This window comes from Hypanus sabinus, chromosome 13, assembly GCF_030144855.1.
Source record: "Hypanus sabinus isolate sHypSab1 chromosome 13, sHypSab1.hap1, whole genome shotgun sequence".
In the NCBI taxonomy this organism is placed as follows: domain Eukaryota; kingdom Metazoa; phylum Chordata; class Chondrichthyes; order Myliobatiformes; family Dasyatidae; genus Hypanus; species Hypanus sabinus.
The window spans coordinates 12,748,712-12,767,464 of NC_082718.1; the positions used below are offsets into that span (position 1 = coordinate 12,748,712).

The 18,753-nt window shown below is 41.7% G+C and overlaps 1 protein-coding gene across 2 annotated transcripts in view; it reads right to left on the reverse strand.

The window, feature by feature from the left end:
- Positions 1-880: 880 nt before the first annotated feature.
- Positions 881-18,753, reverse strand: part of LOC132403449 (C-type lectin mannose-binding isoform-like) — a 122,569-nt gene continuing 104,696 nt past the window's right edge. For both annotated transcript variants that reach the window (XM_059986852.1, XM_059986851.1), the window contains 2 exons: positions 3,013-3,124; positions 881-1,090 (listed from right to left, as the gene is read on the reverse strand). In XM_059986852.1, coding sequence (XP_059842835.1) covers positions 1,020-1,090; positions 3,013-3,124 — 183 coding nt within the window. In that variant the 3' untranslated portion in view covers positions 881-1,019. The remainder of the gene's footprint in view (positions 1,091-3,012; positions 3,125-18,753) is intronic.

Sequence of the window (18,753 nt, forward strand, 5' to 3'; positions counted from 1 at the left end):
CCCCCGTCCTGCACACTCCCCACCACGGTATAGAACGAGAGTTGGTGCACTGGGTGCTGCACTGAATTGTTTCAGCTCCCACTCTGAGGAGGTGAGCATCACACACACTGCCAGTGGCTGTGTACTGCTTCAGTGAGAGCACCTGAAAGGAGCAGATGTTTGTATAAATACAAGGGATTCTGCAGATGCTGGAAATCCAGAGTAAAACACACAAAAAGGTAGAAATGTGCCAGGAGTAATTATGTAGACCAGAGCATCATGTCGTTTACTGATTGCCTTGGAGGGCTGAACACCAACCCAGTAACTGAATAGGAAACAGGACTGAGAAGAGTGAATACACCCAAGTGACTCAGAATGGTATAATCTTGAGTTATTCCCACTATTCCTTTCACTTTTAATCTAAAGTCAGCAACATTTTCAACTCCCAGAGCATCAGCTTCCTTCATCACATTGACTGGAGAGTTGGTCACCGCTTGAGATCACTTAGGAGTGTCCCAGTAGGAGTCAGAAATCCAGGATTTTTTCCAAATTTGCTCAGGTCCTGGTTGACCTTCAAACAGATAGCAGAAGTCTTCTTACAATTGTGTAGAGGAATTTCTGGGCCCAGTTCATCTTCTGCAGCCCATTCATAGTATTGTAAATCCTCATTCCCTGCAGCTCTGCTAATAATTCCCCTCTGTTTGTCTCAACAGTCTATTTCACTGCCATGTGCAGCGACCTGGACCCAACACACCAAGTCTGGGTGAAGTGCATGAGCTAATTTTACAAAGTTTGTGCCGAATTCTCCTCAGTGTAACATTGCATATAGAGGTGGGGAGGAAGTAACAGTGGGACAGGAAGGCTGCTGGAAACTGGACTCACACAGCAACAAACACACAGCTCAGGATGCAGTTCTCTTTATTATTGGCTCAGAAACTCAGTGAGTATAGACACCACAGACAGTGAGAGCGGCTACAGAGAAACCAAGGCACTGAATCCAGAGCTGAAAATTATAAATGGAGTTCTGGAGTCTTCTAAATTCAACACAGTTTGTAAGAACAAACAAACCCAAAAGGCTCTTCACAGGATTCATCATTCCAAGACGTGTTACCTGAAAGCAGAAAGAAGAAATTTAACATTTACCTGTTAGTCCACAAGAAAAATGTTTCAATTTCTGGAAATCTAAGAGAAATGCTGGAGATACTCATTAGCTCAGGTAGCATATGTAAAGAGAGAGAAACAAGAAGGTATTTGAAAGAAATGTTACCTCTGTTCCTTCTCCATAGATGCTGTTCTGTCTGCTGAGAGCTTCCAGCATTTTCTATTTCCCCTTTAGTGCAAATGTTTCATCTGTTTGAGTCAGTATCTGTGAATTTTCCCTCATCTTGATAGTCATGCACTCAGAGAGGAATACAGAACAGATGCAGGCCTTTCTGCCATCTAGTTCATGCTGCCCACTGTGCTCAGCCCAATTTCCTGTTCCTGGCCTCTATTCCATCCTTCCAAGTGCCTTTCTAAATAATTCTTCAATGATACTGTTATATCTCCCTCAAACATTATCTCAGGTGCCTCTTTCCTTTTACTCACATCTGCATGGAAATGTTGCCCCTCAGGACCCTTTCAATCTCTTCCCATTCAAAGACTTATGTCCACCTAGTTCTGGACTTTCCTACCCTGGAGAAAGGACTGTTACCATTATTGATGCCTCTCATAAATTTTTTACACTTCTCTAGTGTTGCTCATTCTCCTACATTCCAGGAAATAAAGACAGTCTGACCAACTCCTCACTATAACTCAGACTCTCTACTCCTGGCAACATCCTCATATATCTTTTTTTGCATTTGATCCAGCTTATTTTCATCTTTCCCATAACAGGGCAAGCAGGACTGTACACAATACTCCAAGTGTGGCCTCTACAGCAAAACAGCGTATCATCTGCAAAACTCTGTACCCTGAATGATGAAAGCCAATGTCTTTTTCACCATCTGTCCCCCACTTTCAATGAATCATGCACATTCTGAGGTCCCGCTGATCCCTCACAATCACTGGTGTTCTACCATTCACGGTAGATATCCTCTACTGGATTGACTTTCCCAGATGCATCAGCATACACTAATCTGTTCCGAAATAGATTTGTCACTCCTTAGCCCAACTTCAGGAACTAATCAAGATTCCATTATAATCTCTGCTAACCTTCTTCATTATCGACAACAACTAATTTAATATTATCTGTAAATTTACTAATGAAACCTTGTTCATTTGTATAAATAATGAATAATATGGGAACCAACACCAATCATTGCAGAGAACCACTTGGACAGGCTGACATTCCAAAAAACAACCTTTAGTCATCACCCTCTTCTTCCAAAGCTTGATCCAATTTTGAATCCCCTGAACTTATCCTCCCTTTATTCCATGGGACCTGAGCGTTCAGATCAGTCTGCCATGTGGAAACTTGTCAAAGGCCTTGCTAAATTCTGTACTGAAATCATCCATTGCCATAACCTGATCTACCCTACTGTTTTTGTTTTCAAAAAACTTTTCAGAATTCATCAAAGATGACTTCTGATACAGAAAGCCATGCTGATTTCTTCAAATTAGACTCTGTCTATTGAAATGCTGGTAGTTTCTGCCACTCAGAATTCCCTCCACTTACTTTCCCATTTCAGATGTCAGGGTAACTGGCCTGTGGTTCCCTGACTTAGCCTTGCCACGAGGCTGCTTTAGTTTGTATACTTTAACAATTCATGGCATTTGTTTTACTGTTATGTCTGTGTTCAGTTTCTTGTTTATGTGCAGAGTCATAGTGTACCTTCCTCTAACTTCAGTACACTCCTCCTGCTCAGTAACACTCCACTGAACCCTCTATCCTCCACTAACCACTAACCACCGGGCACTCAGTCCATGTCTGCCGAGCACAGGATTCAAGGAGTTGGTCCACTCCCTCTGTCTAACAGAAGGACTGTTGAGATAACCTCCTGTTCTATACTGCGATGTTAAACAAAATTACATATCATTTACTGTGATACTTACGGAAATGATGAATGTTGACACAGTGTTCTTTGTTTTCTTTATGATTAGGTTCACCCGGACCAAAGTTTTTGTAACTGTATGGCAATTCATCAATCCATGTGAAATTCCCTTCCTGTGGGATATAAATCAGTGATTATTTCTGTGGGAACGCTGAGTAACCTGTCACTTAATGGTACAGGGAGGAGCTGGACCTGAGTCAAAGTGAGACCGGAATATGAGCGGCCTCTACAAACAGGGCAGTGAATGAGACTTTAAATGATGGACCGTCAGGGTGGGGGAAATCTCATGGAAGAAACAGAATCCTTGGAATGAAAGAAACTGCATCTGAGAGTGACAATCACTGTGAGGGGTAATGATAATTTTGTCAATGAGGGAAAAAATAGTCACAGAACATAAACACAAATTCTGATCTCTCAAAGAAAGAAGGTGAATCAATTCAGAAATTGAATTGGAACTTTCTGAATTTCTTTTGGAGAAGGAAGTCGGAGGATCAAAACAGGAGTGCGGCGGGAGCCATCTTGAATTTTTCTTATTCTCATCGGAGTTAAGAGATGCAGGACTGCGCAGCCGTGTGACGTTGGGCAGTGAAGCAGGGAAGATTTAAAAGGAAAACAGCCTTATACAGGGGGCAGCAGAGTGAAGGCTTAAGGGCTTTGGCTCAATGGGCGTAGGCGGAAACGGGAGAGAGAAGGTAAGTTTAGTTTTCAGATTTTCCTGTTATTTGAGGAAAGGGGAAGTATGAGTGTGAGGGCAGCTTTTTGTTCTCGGTGTCGGATGTGGGAGATCCTGGAGTCTCCTAGCCTCCCAGATGTTAGGGAACTGGAACTGCAGCTCGATGACCTTTGTCTGGTCAGGGAGAGTGAGGGGGTGATAGAGAGGAGTTACAGGCAGGTGGTCACACCAGGACCACGGGAGGCAGACAGGTGGGTCATGGTTAGGAGGGGGAAGGGGAAGAGTCAGGTACTAGAGAGTACCCCAGTGGCTGTACCCCTTGACTAAATATTCCGGGATTTCATTGCTTCAGGTGTGATAGAATCGGAGGGGCAAGAGCAGGAGGTGTGGCATTGCTTGTCCGAGAAAATATTACAGCGGTGCTTTGGCAGGATAGATTAGAGGGCTCATCTACAGAGGCTATTTGGGTGGAAGTGAGGAATGGGAAAGGTGTAGTAACACTTATAGGGGTGTATTATAGACCACCTAATGGGGAGCGAGAATTGGAGGAGCAAATTTGTAAGGAGATAGCAGATATTTGTAGTAAGCACAAGGTTGTGATTGTGGGAGATTTTAATTTTCCACACGTAGTCTGGGAGGCCCATTCTGTAAAAGGGCTGGATGGTTTGGAGTTTGTCAAATGTGTGCAGGTTAGTTTTTTGCAGCAATACATAGAGGTACCGACTAGCGAAGGGGCAGTGTTGGATCTCCTGTTAGGGAATGAGATAGGACAGGTGATGGAGGTATGTGTTGGGGAGAACTTTGTGTCCAGTGATCACAATACCATTAGTTTCAATATAATTATGGAGAAGGATAGGACTGGACCCAGGGTTGAGATTTTTGATTGGAGAAAGGCGAACTTTGAGGAGATGTGAAAGGACTTAAAAGGAGTGGTTTGGACAATTTGTTTTATGGGAAGGATGTAATAGAGAAATGAAGGTCATTTAAAGGTGAAATTTTGACAGTACAGAATCCTTATGTTCCTGTTAGGTTGAAAGGAAAGGTTAAAAGTTTGAGAGAGCCATGGTTTTTAAGGGATATTGGAAACTTGGTTCAGAAAAAGAGGGAGATCTACAATAAATATAGGCAGCATGGGGTAAATGAGGTGCTCGAGGAAAATAAAGAATGTAAAAAAAATCTGAAGAAAGAAATTAGAAAAGCTAAAAGAAGATACAAGGTTGCTTTGGCAAGTAAGGTGAAAATAAATCCGAAGGGTTTTTGTAGTTATATTAATAGCAAAAGGATAGCGAGGGATAAAATTGGTCCCTTAGAGAATCAGAGTGGATCCGAACGAGATGGGGGAGATTTTGAACAATTTCTTTTCTTCGGTATTCACTAAGGAGAAGGTTATTGAATTGTGTAAGGTAAGGGAAACAAGTAGGGAAGTTATGGAAACCATGGCAATTAAAGAGGAGGAAGTACTGGCACTTTTAAGGAATATAAAAGTGGATAAATCTCTGGATCCTGACAGGATATTCCCTAGGACATTGAGGGAAGTTGGTGTAGAAATAGCAGGGGCTCTGACAGAAATATTTCAAATGTCATTAGAAATGGGGATGGTGCTGGAGGACTGGCGTATTGCTCATGTGGTTCCATTGTTTAAAAAGGGTGCTAAGAGTAAACCTAGCAATTATAGGCCTGTCTGTTTGACATCAGTGGTGGGTAAATTAAAGGAAAGTATTCTTAGAGATGATATATATAATTATCTGGATAGACAGGGTCTGATTAGGAATAGTCAGCATGGATTTATGTGTGGAAGGTCATGTTTGACAAATCTTATTGAATTTTTTGAAGAGGTTACAAGGAAAGTTGACAAGGGTGAAGTAGTGGATGTTGTCTATATGGACTTCAGCAAGGCCTTTGCCAAGGTTCCGCATGGTAAGTTAGTTAGGAAGGTTCAATCGTTAGGTATTAATATTGAAGTAGTAAAATGGATTCAACAGTGGCTGGATGGGAGATGCCAGAGTGGAGTGGTGGATAACTGCTTGTCAGGTTGGAGGCCGGTGACTACTGGTGTGCCTCAGGGATCTGTATTGGGTCCAATGTTGTTTGGCATATACATTAATGATCTGGATGATTGGGTGGTAAATTGGATTAGTAAGTATGCAGATGATACTGGTGGTGTTGTGGATAATGAAGTAGGTTTTCAAAGCTTGCAGAGAGATTTATGCCAGTTAGAAGAGTGGGCTGAATGATGGCAGATGGAGTTTAATTCTGATGTGTGAAGTGCTTCATTTTAGTAGGAATAATCCAAATAGTACATACACGGTAAACGGTAGGGCATTGAAGAATGCAGAGGAACAGATGTAATGTTAAAATTGTACAAGACATTGATAAGGCCAAATTTGGAGTATTGTGTACAGTTCTGGTCACCAAATTATAGGAAAGATGTCAACAAAATAGAGAGAGTACAGAGGAGATTTACTAGAATGTTACCTGAGTTTCAGCACCTAAGTTACAGGGAAAGGCTGAACAAATTAGGTCTTTATTCTTTGGAGCGTAGAAGGTTGAGGGGGGACTTTAACCACATAACCATATAACAATATAATGATTACAGCACAGAAACAGGCCATCTTGGAGGGTCTGTGAGGGGGTATTTAAAATAATGAGGGGGATAGATCAAGTTGGCATGGATAGGCTTTTTTGAGAGTAGGGGAGATTCAAACAAGAGGACATGATCTGAGAGATAGGGGGCAAAAGTTTAAGGGTAACACGAGGGGGAATTTCTTTACTCAGAGAGTGGTAGCTGTGTAGAATGAGCTTACAGCAGAAGTGGTAGAAGCAGGTTCGGTATTGTCATTTAAAGTAAAATTGGATAGGTATATGGACAGGAAAGGAATGGAGGGTTATGGGCTGAGTGCAGGCCAGTGGGCATAGGTGAGTGTAAGTGTCGGCATGGACTAGAAGTGCCAAGATGGCCCGTTTCCGTACTGTAATCATTATGTGGTTATATGGTTAAAACATTTGCTGAGGAATGTACCCAGAATCCCAACTAAACAGAAAGAAGAGGGCAATTATTTGCATTATGGATCCAGATGTGTTGCCAGAAGATGAAAACAAACCCCCACCCAACCTATAGGAATCAGCACAGATCGGGGCACATCTGGAAGATTCAAATCCAAACCCAAGGACTAGAGGGACTTTGAATGTGTCTGAAAGTTTAATCCATCCTTTCCTCAAAGAGGTAAGTATCCTAAACTATTACTGACCTCCAAACAGACCATTTACATTCAGTAATGTCACTTCTCACTTCAGAGAGGGTATTGATTGGGTTTGTAAGTAGATACAGAATGTTACAAGAAATTACATGTGATCGTTACAGGAAAAATATTGAAGAAACAGTGCAATCAGAGTTGGGTAATTCTGATAGTCACACAAAATTGCACTGAGTATATTTTCAAGGATCGCTGCCACAAGCAATCAGCATCCACCATCAAAGACTCCCACTGTTCCGGCCATGCTCTCTTCTGTCTGCACCATTGTAAAGGTGAATCAGGTTTGCGGGTTTGGCAAGTTGGACTGAAAACACTGACTGCAAATAGGTTTATTAATCATTTGTTTAAAAATTTGACCAATTATTACTACAAAGTTGAATATTCAACAAGCATATTTAGTTAAAAGCATGCCCAGAGCATACCTTGCCAATGGTTATTTGCCTTAAACAAAAGAGGAGAGGCAGAGAACCTACCTTAAGTACTCTCTATATTCCCAGGATATTTGAGAACAAAAGCACAAGAACACAAGGTATAGGTGCAGGAGTAGGCCATCTGGCCCATCAAGCACACCCCACCATTCAATAAGATATGGCTGATCTATCCGTAAACTCAGTTCCATCTACCTCCCTTTTCCCCATAACCCTTAATTCCATTACTATGTAAAAACTTATCTAACTGTTTCTTAAATACAGGTATATTTGGTGAAGAAGCCTCAACTGCTTCCCTGGGCAGAGAATTCCACAGATTCACCACTCTCTGGGAAAAACAGCTTTTCCTCATCTCCATGCTAAATCTTCTCCCCTGAATCTTGAGGCAATGTCCCCTAGTTCTAGTCTCACCTACCAATGGAAACAACTTTCCTACTATCTTATCTATCCTTTTCAAAATTTGTATGTTTCTATAAGATGCCCTCTCATTCTTCTGAACTCTGGAGAGTGTAGTCCCAGGCAACTCAATCTCTCCTCATAGGTTAACCTCTTCCTCCCTGAGATCAACCTGGTGAACCTCCTCTGCATTGCCTCCAAAGCCAATATATCCTTCCTCAAGTATGGATACCAAAACTGTGTACAGTACTCCAGGTGCGGCCTCACCAGTACACTGTACAGTTGCAACCTGACCTCCCTGCTCTTGAATTCAATCCCAATGAAGGCCAACATTCCTTTTGCCTTCATAATAACTTGTACCTGCAAGCCAACTTTTTGCGATTCAGGCACAATCATTCCCAAGTCCCTCTGCAAAACAGCATGCTGCAATCTTTCACCATTTAAATACAGTCAGCTCTCTTTATCTGCAGGTATTGGTTCCAGGACCCCCGTGGATACCAAAATTCGCGGATGCTCAAGTCCCTTATTTAACATGTATCAGTGCGGTGGTCTTTAAGACCTGGCTGAACCCCTGGACCTAATGTGGACATTAGGACCTGGTGGTGTAGCTCTGAATTTGCAGTGTTTCTGTTCATGAAAATAATCGCAATCACGATTGAAAATAAGGTGGAAGTAATAAAGCGATTGGAAAGAGATGAAATGCCATCAGTCATTGGAAAAGCATTAGGCTACAGTCGGTCAACGATCAGAACAATTTTAATGGAGAATGTGAAAGGCCCTGCACCGATGAAAGCTACAATTATTACTAAGCAACACAGTGGTTAAATTATTGAAATACGTATGTTTCTGAGGTGTTTATATGCATAGAAAGGTAAAATATGTACTATATACTAAGAAAAATGTTTGACTATCTGACGCTAAATGATTCCAGATGTACCTGTTCCGACTTCAAATCCGACTTAAAAACGGACTCAGGAATGGATCTCGTTCATACCCAAGGACTGCCTGTGCTTTTACATCATTTCTAGATTACTTATAATACCTAATACAATGTAAATGCTATGTAAATAGTTGTTATACTGTGTTGTGTAGGGAATAATGACAAGAAAAAATAGTCTGTACATGCTCAAGCAACGAGTGCTGGAAAGAGAACTTGTGGGTTTTCCAAATCCGCGGTTGCTTGAATCTGTGCATACGTAATCCACGGATAAGAACGGCTGACTGTAATAATCTGCTCTTCTATTATTCCTTCAAAAGTGGATGATCTTGCATTTACTAGTGTTGTATTCCATCTGCCAGACCTTGGCCCACTCATTTAACCTATCTATAACCATCTGCAGACTCTCCACATGCTCTGTACAATTTGCTTTTCCACTCACTTTAGTGTCACTAGCAAATTTGCTACACTACACTCAGTCCCCTCTTCCAAATGATCAATGTAAATAGTAAACAGCTGCGGGCCCAGTACCAACCCCTGCAACACCCCACTCACCACAGACTGCCAACCAGAGAAACACCCATTTATGCCAACTCTCTGCCTTCTATCAGTTAACCACTCCACTATCCATGCCAATACAGTTCCTCCGATTCCATGCATCCATATCCTATTTATAAGTCTCTTGTGCGGCACCTTATTAAATCCTTCTGGAAATCCAAGTAGACGACATCCACCTGGTCCCCTCTATCCACCACACTCATTATGTCCTCAAAGAACTCCTGTAAGTTTGTCAAACAGGACCTGCTGCATCTATCTAATGGAACCACTCCTTTTTAAATATTTTGCTATTTCTTCCTTAATGCCACCTTCAATGATTTTCCTGACTACAGATGTTAAGCTAATTGGCCTATAATTGCCCGTTTTTTGCCTACATCCCTTTATAATAAGTGGCATGACATTTGCTGTCTCCCAATCCTCTGGGACCTGCCCAGAGTCTAGAATGTTTTGATAAATGATTACCATTGTGTCTACTATAACCTCCACCAATTCATTCAGCACCCTGGGATGCATCCCATCAGGATCAGGAGACTTATAGACCTACAGGCCTTCCAGTTTGCTCATCACTATCATCTTAGTGACACTGATTTTATCAAAGCCTTCACTTCCCATTTCATCCATAACATCCTTCTTTGGCATATTAGATGTGTCCTCCACAGTGAAGACCAACACAAAATAGTCATTCAATGTTGCAGCCATTTCTGTATCACCCAATATCAATTTCCCCTTATTGTCTTCCAAGGGACCCACGTTGACTTTAGCCACTCTCTTCCGCTTTATATATTTGTAAATCTTTTGCTATGTGTTTTTAGATTTTGTGCTAATTTACTTTCGTACTCTATCTTCCTTTTCTTTATTTCTTGTTTAGTTGTTCTCTGTTGCTTTTTAACGTTTTCCCAATCCTCCAGTCTCCTACAACTCTTTGTGACTTTTTACACATGAGCTTTTAATTTGATACTATCTTTTATTTCCTTAGATATCCAAGGCTGGCTCTCCTCACACTTACTATCCTTACTGGAATATACTTTTGTTGAGCACTGTGAAAAATCTCTTTGTAAGTATTCCACAACTGTCCTACCAAACAGCATGTGCTCCCAACCCACATTAGCCAACTCCTTCCTCATCCCATTGTAGTCTCTCTTGTTCAAACATAATACACTAGATATAGATCTAACTACTGTATTTCACCCTCCATCTGAATGCAAAATTCAATCATACTATGATCACACTTTCCAAGAGGATCCCTGACTACAAGGTCATTAATCTTACCAGTCTCATTGCACAGGGCTAGATCTAAGATAGTATTTTCCCTTGTAGGTTCCCTAATACGTTTCTCAAGAAAGCCATCATGGATGCATTCTATGAAGTCCTCCTCAAGACTTCCTTGACCAACCCGATTCACCCAATCTATGTGGAAGTTAAAATCCCCCATGACAATTGCTGTTCCATTCTTACAAGCCTCAGTAATTTCTTGGTTAATCACCTCTGCCATTGCAATATTTTTATTAGGTGGCCTATAGACAACACCCACCAGTGATTTTTTTCCCTTTACTATTCTTAATCTCTATCCAGATGGACTCAATGTTCTGGTCTGTAGATCTTATATCATCTCTCACAATTGCCCTGATCTCATCCCTAATCAAGAGCGCCACTCCACCTCCTCTACCTTTCTGCCTATCTTTCTGTATTACCTGATACCCTTGGATATTTACTTCCCAGTTGTCTCCACCTTGCAACCAGGTTTTTGTAATGACCACTAAATCATATGCTTAGGAACTGATCTGTGCAAAAAGTTCACTAACCTTGTTTCTAACACTACAGGCATTTAGATAAAGTGCCCTTATACTCACTATCCTTTTAGAATCTAGTGACCTATGCGATTTTTGCTTTTAACTTTTATGCACTCTACTCTTACTTTTGTCTTCACTAACTCTAGCTTTTGGCCTCTGCATCACTTCCCTCTTCGTTTCTGTGTGGTTTCCCCTCCCCCTGCCATATTTGTTTAAAGCCTCCCTCAAAGCACTAGCAAACAATCTCCCTAGGACATTGATCCTGGCCCTGCCCAGATGTAGACCGTCTGGATAGTACTCGTCCCACCTCCCCCAACAGTGGTTCCGATGCCCCAAGAATCTGAAACCCTCCCTTCTGCACCACCGCTCAAGCCACATATTCATTCTAGCTGTCCTGTTATTCCAACTCTGGCTAGCACGTAGCACCGGTAATAATCCTGAAAAGATTACCCTTGAGGTCCTATTCTTTAATTTATTTCCTAACTCCCTAAATTCAGCTTGTAGGACTTCCTATATCATTAGTACCCGCATGCACCACGACAACCGGCTGCTCACCCTCTCTTTTCAGAATGCCCTCCAGCCTCTCCGAGAAATCTCTGAGCCTTGCACCAAGGAGGCAGCACGCCATACGGGAGTCCTGTTTATGGCCACAGAAGCTCCTCTTTATTCCCCTTACCACAGAATCCCCTACCACAATAGCTCCGCCACTCTTTTTCTTGCCCTCATGTGCAGCAGAGCTACCCACTGTGCCATGATCCTGGCTACTACTGCCTTCACCTGATGAGCCATCTCCCCCAACAGACTCTAAAGTGGTATATCTGTTTTGGAGGTAGATGACTGCAGGAGTCTCCTGTACCACCTTCCTGTGACTACTCTTCCTGTTGGTCACCGATACCCTATCTTTCCTTAGATCCTTAAACTGTGGTGTGAAACTGGACACCAGGTAGCTAACTAATGGGAAAAGCAGCTGTAGTTTCTAAATTAAACAATCACACAGGTACATCCCCCACTGTCCAACACTCCTACACAGTGCATGTTTCCCTGACCCCGTGTAAACAAACCATACACCATTTTCTAACTGCTGGACACTCAGTCCAGTTCTGTCAAACACAGTTGGGCAGGAGATACAAAAGTGTTTAGTACCATCCCACTAGGCTCAGTAACAGCTACTACCTGACAACTATCAGGATCCTGAACTGGAGTGGAAAACTTAATCCACAACTACAGTGACCTGCAGACTCACTTTCAAGGACTCTTTGCAACTCATTTCCTCTGTATTATTTCTATTTGCATGATTTGTCTTCCTTTACACATTGGTTATTCTACAGTCTTTGTCTGCTTATGTACAGTTGTTATGTAAAATTCTATTGTATTTCTCTTTTCCTGTAAATGCCTACAAGAAAATAAATCTCAAGGTACTGTTTGGTAACATAGACATACTTTGATAATAAATGTACTTTGAACTTTGAGATCTGTAATGTGTGCAATTACAATCTTTACCTAATTGACAGTAGAAAATAGAGAGCACATCAGAAATCTCAGAATTATCTGTACATGAAGATATAAAATACAATATCAATCAACGAATAAGGTCAGCATTACCTGGTTGGTTGTAAAAGCATGAATTACAGTAACTCACAGTCAAGCAACACTTCAGTCCTTCATTTCAGTCTAAAACCCAGTGTCATATTTTTGGGTGTGATCGTGCTAAGTGAATCTGCTTAAAGTTATAAGACCATAAGTCCATGAGACAAAGGAGCAGAATTAGAAGATTCAGCCTATTGCGGCTGCAATTACCAGCCGCACCATCAACCAGGCATATTGAAGTGTCCTGTAGCAGTTGTCGTCCTCCTCCTCCTCCCAGGATGTACAATTAATTACAGAATTTCAAGAAACTCAAATATTAACTAGTCGCATGTAGAAACAGAATAATAAGCTTTTCAATCAGATGGAGGTTCTCTTGGTGGCCGAAAAAAGATTTAATAGAAAAACAAAATACATTGAAGTCAGACAGCCTCTTGAACAATATTCTTCTTTCAATTTTATATCGATTGCAACTTAGCAAAACGTGTTGAACTGTCTTTGGACTACCACAGTCACATTATCCAGTTGGATGTTTTCCTATTATCTTTAAGTAATAGTTTAGCCCACAATACCCCAACCTAAGTCTTGTTAATTTCACGATATCTCTATGATTTAAAGAGTAACAGTCTAAGTCCTTTTTAACTAGAGGGTGACTAGAAAAGAAATGCCTTCCCTTTAATTCATTTTTCCAATCCTTTTGCCATTTCTTCTGTATGCCTTTTTTATCCTACTTCTCAATTCTGCTCTGCTTGGGGGTATTCTAATTCCTACTTGCCCGTTCTGTAAGGAAGACTACACAATGCCATCCAAAATTTCATTTCCCTCCACCCCAGCATGCCCAGATATCCATGTAAATCTAACTTCACAACCCATCTTCCCTTCTCTAAACAAAGCTAAGAGAATCTCTATAACTATGTCAGGATGAGCTTTTGTTTTATTCCCTTTTATAGCCTCTAAGACAGCAGCAGAATCCGAACAGATGATGACCCTGCATGGTCGAGAGTCTTCTATCCACCATAAGGCCCAGAGGATTGCTAATAATTCTGTTGCAAAGACAGAAACACCATCTGAAACCCGGTGACCAATCTCAACTCCAAGTTGAGATGCGTACATCCCAAATCCTGCCTTACTGCTCTCTGGGTCCACTGAGCCATCAAAAAATCTTCAGATAAGATCCCCGTTTATTATTTAAATATTCATTTGCGAATGACGCTGTTGAAATTGCTTTGCTTCCTTGAAGCTGAAAAAGGAGGAATAGGTCTACTTCTGGTTCTGGCAAAAGGCAAAAAGGAATGGGCAGTATGCAAATTTGGTCAACTACGTCTTCCTCAATCAGTTTCAATTTCACAGCCCAAATATAAAAATGGATCTTTTAATTTTAATTTTACTTTGGCGCTCCGACGTCTCCTGCGAAAGACATTTTGATGGACAGCTGTGATTGATGTCATTTTGTTTTACCCAATACTGCAGGCCCAACTCTTTTCTCACAGATGCTGCCTGACCTGCTGAGTTCTTCCAGTGTTGTGTACGTATTCTTTGATCCACAGCATCTGCAGTTGTATTTTTGTGTTTTAACTCATCTTAAATGTAGAGATGCTTCTCTCATCTCCACACATAATGCAGGGACTGATGTTGTTCTGAAAGCTCCATAACAGAGTCGAAGTGCTTTGGACAGAACAGTGTCTAATTTTTCAAGCACTGCCCTGGCAGCAGAACCATAAGCAATACAACCATAATCAATTACTGACCTAATCAATGACTGAGCTGTTGCATTACACCGGCCTAAGTAGATGGGGCTGGAAACTGGATTGTGCCATTTTGCTACAGCCAAAAGGGGTGTTTTCTGCAGCAGCTTCATTTAGTTCTCTAGTTCTCTTTAGTTCTGGATACCCTGACTAGAGGAAACATGCTTTCTATATCCACCCTATCTAGACCTTTCAACATTTGGTAGGATTCAGAGAGATTCCCCCACATTCTTCTAAATTTCAGTGAGTACAGGCCCAAAGCTGCCAAATGCTCCTCATATGTTCACCCCCTCATTCCCAGAATCATCCTCATGAATTTCCTATGGAGTGTCTCCAATGACAATGGATCCTTTCAGAGATATGGGGCCCAAAGTTGTTGACAATACTCTATGTGCGGCCTGATTGGTGTCTTATAAATGATCAGCATTATCCCCTTGATTTTATATTCTATTCCTCTTGAAATAAATGCCAACATTGCACTTGCCTTCTTTACCACAGTCTTAACCTGTAAATTAACCTTCAGGGAGTCTTGCATAAGGAATCCCAAGTCCCTCTGCACCTCTAACGTTTGAACCTTCTCCCCATTTAGATAATAGTCTACACTATTATTACTTTTACCAAAATGTATTATCATATATATCCCAACAATGTATTCCATCTGCCACTTTTTTGCTCATTCTTCCAATTTGTCTAAGTTTTGCAGTAATCACAGTTCTTTCTTAGTATTACCCACTCTCCACCTATCTTCATATCATCCACAAAGTTTGCCACAAATCCATCAATTCCATTATTAAAATTGCTGACTAACAATGTGAAAAGCAGCCGTCCCTGAGGAACACTACTAGTCACCAACAGCCAACTAGGAAAGGCCCCCTTTATTCCCACTCACTGTCACCTGCCTTTCAGCCATTCTGCTTTCCATGCCAATATCTTTCCTGTAATGCCATAGGATTTTATCTTGTTAAGCAGCCTCATGTGTGGCACCTTATCAAACACCTTCTGAAAATCAAAGTAAATGACATCCACTGCCTCTCCTTTCTCCTCCCTGTTTGTTAATCCCTTGAAGAACTCTAACAAATTTTTCAGGCAAGATTTCCCTTTACAGAAAACATGCTGACTTTGACTTATTTTATCATTAGTCTCCAAATACCTCGAAACCTCATCCTTAATAATAGATTCCAACACTTTCCCAATCACTGAGATTAGGCAAACTGGCCTATCATTTCCTTTCTGTTGCCTTTCTGTATTCTCAAAGAGTGGAGTGACATTTGTAATATTCCAGTGCTCCAGGTTCAAGCCAGAATCAAGTTACTCCTGAAAGATCATGACCAATGAATCTGTTACCACTTCAGCAACCTCTCTCAGGAATTTGGGATGTAGTCCATCTGACCCAGTGACTTATCCAACTGAAGACCTTTGAGTTTGGCTAGCATTTCTTCCTCTGTAATTGCAATAGCTCTCACTTCTGCTCCCTGACACTCACATACCTCTGACACACTTCTTCCACAGTGAAGACAGATGCAAAGTATCCATCAAGCTCATCTGCCATTTCATTATCCCCCATTTCTACCACACCAGTATCACTCTCCAGTGGTCAAATATCCATTCTTACTTCCCTTTTACTCTTTATATAACTGAATCATATCACTGACTCCTAAGGGTTCCTTTACATTAAGCTTCCTTATAAGATGTGGGTTATTACACAGCAGCCAATCTAAAATAGCCTTGCCCTAGTAAGCTCAAGCACAAACTGCTCTATATAGCCATCTCAGAGGCACTCAAAAAATTCCCTCTCTTGCAATCCAATGTCAACTGAATTTCCCAATCCCCTTGCAATTGAAGTCCCCCATTACAATTGTGTCATTAACTTTATTACATGCCTTTTCCAGTTCCCTTTGCAATCTCAATCCCACATCTTGGCTACTATTTAGGGGCCTATATATGATTCCCATAGTTTATTTTTTAAACCATTGCAATCCCTTAACTCCACCCACAAAGATTCACCATTTTCTGACCCTACGTTATCTCTTTCAAAAGACACAATTCCATCTCTTACCAACAGAACCACACCACTGCCTATGCCTTCCTGCCAGTCCTTTTAATACAAAGCATATCCTTTGATGTTAGGCTGCCAACTATGGCCTTCTTTCAGCCACGGCTCAGTGATGCCCACAATGTCAAAACCAATCTCTATTTGCGCCATGAGAACAGCCAACTTGTTCTGAATGCTACCCACATTTAAATACAGTACCATCAGTCCTGTGTTCCTTGCCCTTTTGAAGCTTGTCTCTGTGGTACATTTTAACTCTTTGCCCTGTCTGCATTTCTACCCATTCGGTGGCTTGTCCGTCCTTACATTCATGTTACAACCATCATCTACTTGTAAACCTGATGGCTCATCCTCAGCTCTATCATCCCTGTTCCCTTCCCCCTGCCATATTAGTTTGAACCACTCCCAACAGCACTGGTATATCTGCCCGCAAGACTATTGCTCCCCACTGGATTCAAGTGCAACCCATCCCTTTTATACAGGTCCCACCTGCCTCAGAAGAGGTCCCAATTATCCTGAAATCTAAATCCCTGTCCCCCGCTCCAATTCTTCAGCCACACATTTATCTAAAACCTCATTCTCTTCCTATTCTCACGTGACACAGGCAACAATACTGAGATTACTACCCTTGAAATCCTTCTTCTCAGCTTCCTTCCTAACTCCCTATATTCTTCAGGAACTCCTCCATTTTTCTTCCTATGTTATTTGTACCAATATTTACCATGACTTCTAGCTGCACAGCCCACCTTTTCAGGATATTGTGGGCACATCCAGAAACATCTCAGACCTTGGCACCTGAGAGCCAAACTAGCTTTTGACATCCACAGAATTGCCTATCTGTCCCTCTGACTATAGAATTCCCTGTAACTACTGCCATCCTCTTCAGTTCCTACCCTTCCATGCCACAGGGCCAGACACAGTGTCCAAGGCATGGCTGATGCTGCTTATCCCAGCTAGGTCACCCCTCCCCCCACAGTACTCAAACTGGAATATTTATTGTTGAGCGGGACGACCTCAGGGGTGCTCTCCACTATCTGACGTTCCCCCTTCCCCCTCCTGACAGGCACCCATTTACCTATCTCCTGTAGACTTGTGATAACTACCCACCTGTATCTCCTGTCAATCACTGCCTCACTTTCCCTAACAAGCTGAAGGTCATTGAGCTGAAGTTCCAGTTCCCTAACATGGTGTCTAAAGAGCTGCAGCTCAATGCATCTGGCACAGATGAGGGACACAGAGAGGCTGAGAGTATCCCAGAAATCTCACATCTGACTCCCAGAATAGAACACTGGCATTGCAGACATATCCCCTATTTTCTCTAGAGTTGATACGAAATAAAGAATGAACTTCTCTAGACTCTGCCTATTCTTGTTGAAGTCTTGTTGAGACAAAGCCTTACTACTCTGCCTCAGATTACTCTGATGATGATTGCTTCCATGGTGTCTGCTCTACTAGGCGGTACCTCTCTTTTGTAGAGACTGGGTTTACTGTTGAAAATCTTTGTCAAACTTGCATAGAAACACTCCTATTACACCTGTACAATAGTCCAATCAATGACTCCCATCATTATTTATGGTTCAAGTCAATCACCCTGGATCCTATTATTACCAACCATTGTTAGATATGTTCTTGAAGGTTCAGTCAACTGTGATACAGTCGCATGGCAGGTAGTGCTGCTGCCTCAAATGTCCAGAGACCAGGATTCAATCCTGATCTCTCTTTCAAGCATCAGTTTTATGGAGGGCAAACGGTCACATGATGGACAGAAAATAGCTCGCTGAGAACATCAGAAACCACAAAATTGGATTGTCTTGTTTGGAATATCTGCACAAAAAGTGGTGCTCACTCAAATGAGAATGCTAGACTGAAGGAAGCAAAGAGGAATAGAGGATTTCAAAATTCAAACATCACACAGGTTATCACATCCCCGCTTCCTCTGTCTTCCATGTAGGTGGACCTCTGAGCACAGACTGGTCTAATCAGCCACCTCCATACACTGCAGACTGGATGCCATGGTCTTACTCAAGAACGGGTGACACAAAACAGTGTCAGAGGTTGAGTTAACCAAGTATTTTTGAAGTTTTGATTAGGCAGTTTCCATTGTACAAGATTTCCAAAGGTTTCCTAATGATTTAATGAGAAGCATACCATGCAAACACAGCAGATTTGTTTTTGATGTCAGCAGATTCAGGTGATTTATTTCTATTTCATATCCTCACAATCTTATCATTCTCAGTTTTCAAATTCCTTCACAGCTGCTCAGTGATATGACTCTGCACACAAGCCTTTCCCAGGGTCCTTGATACATTTCGGGGACAAAAATGCTT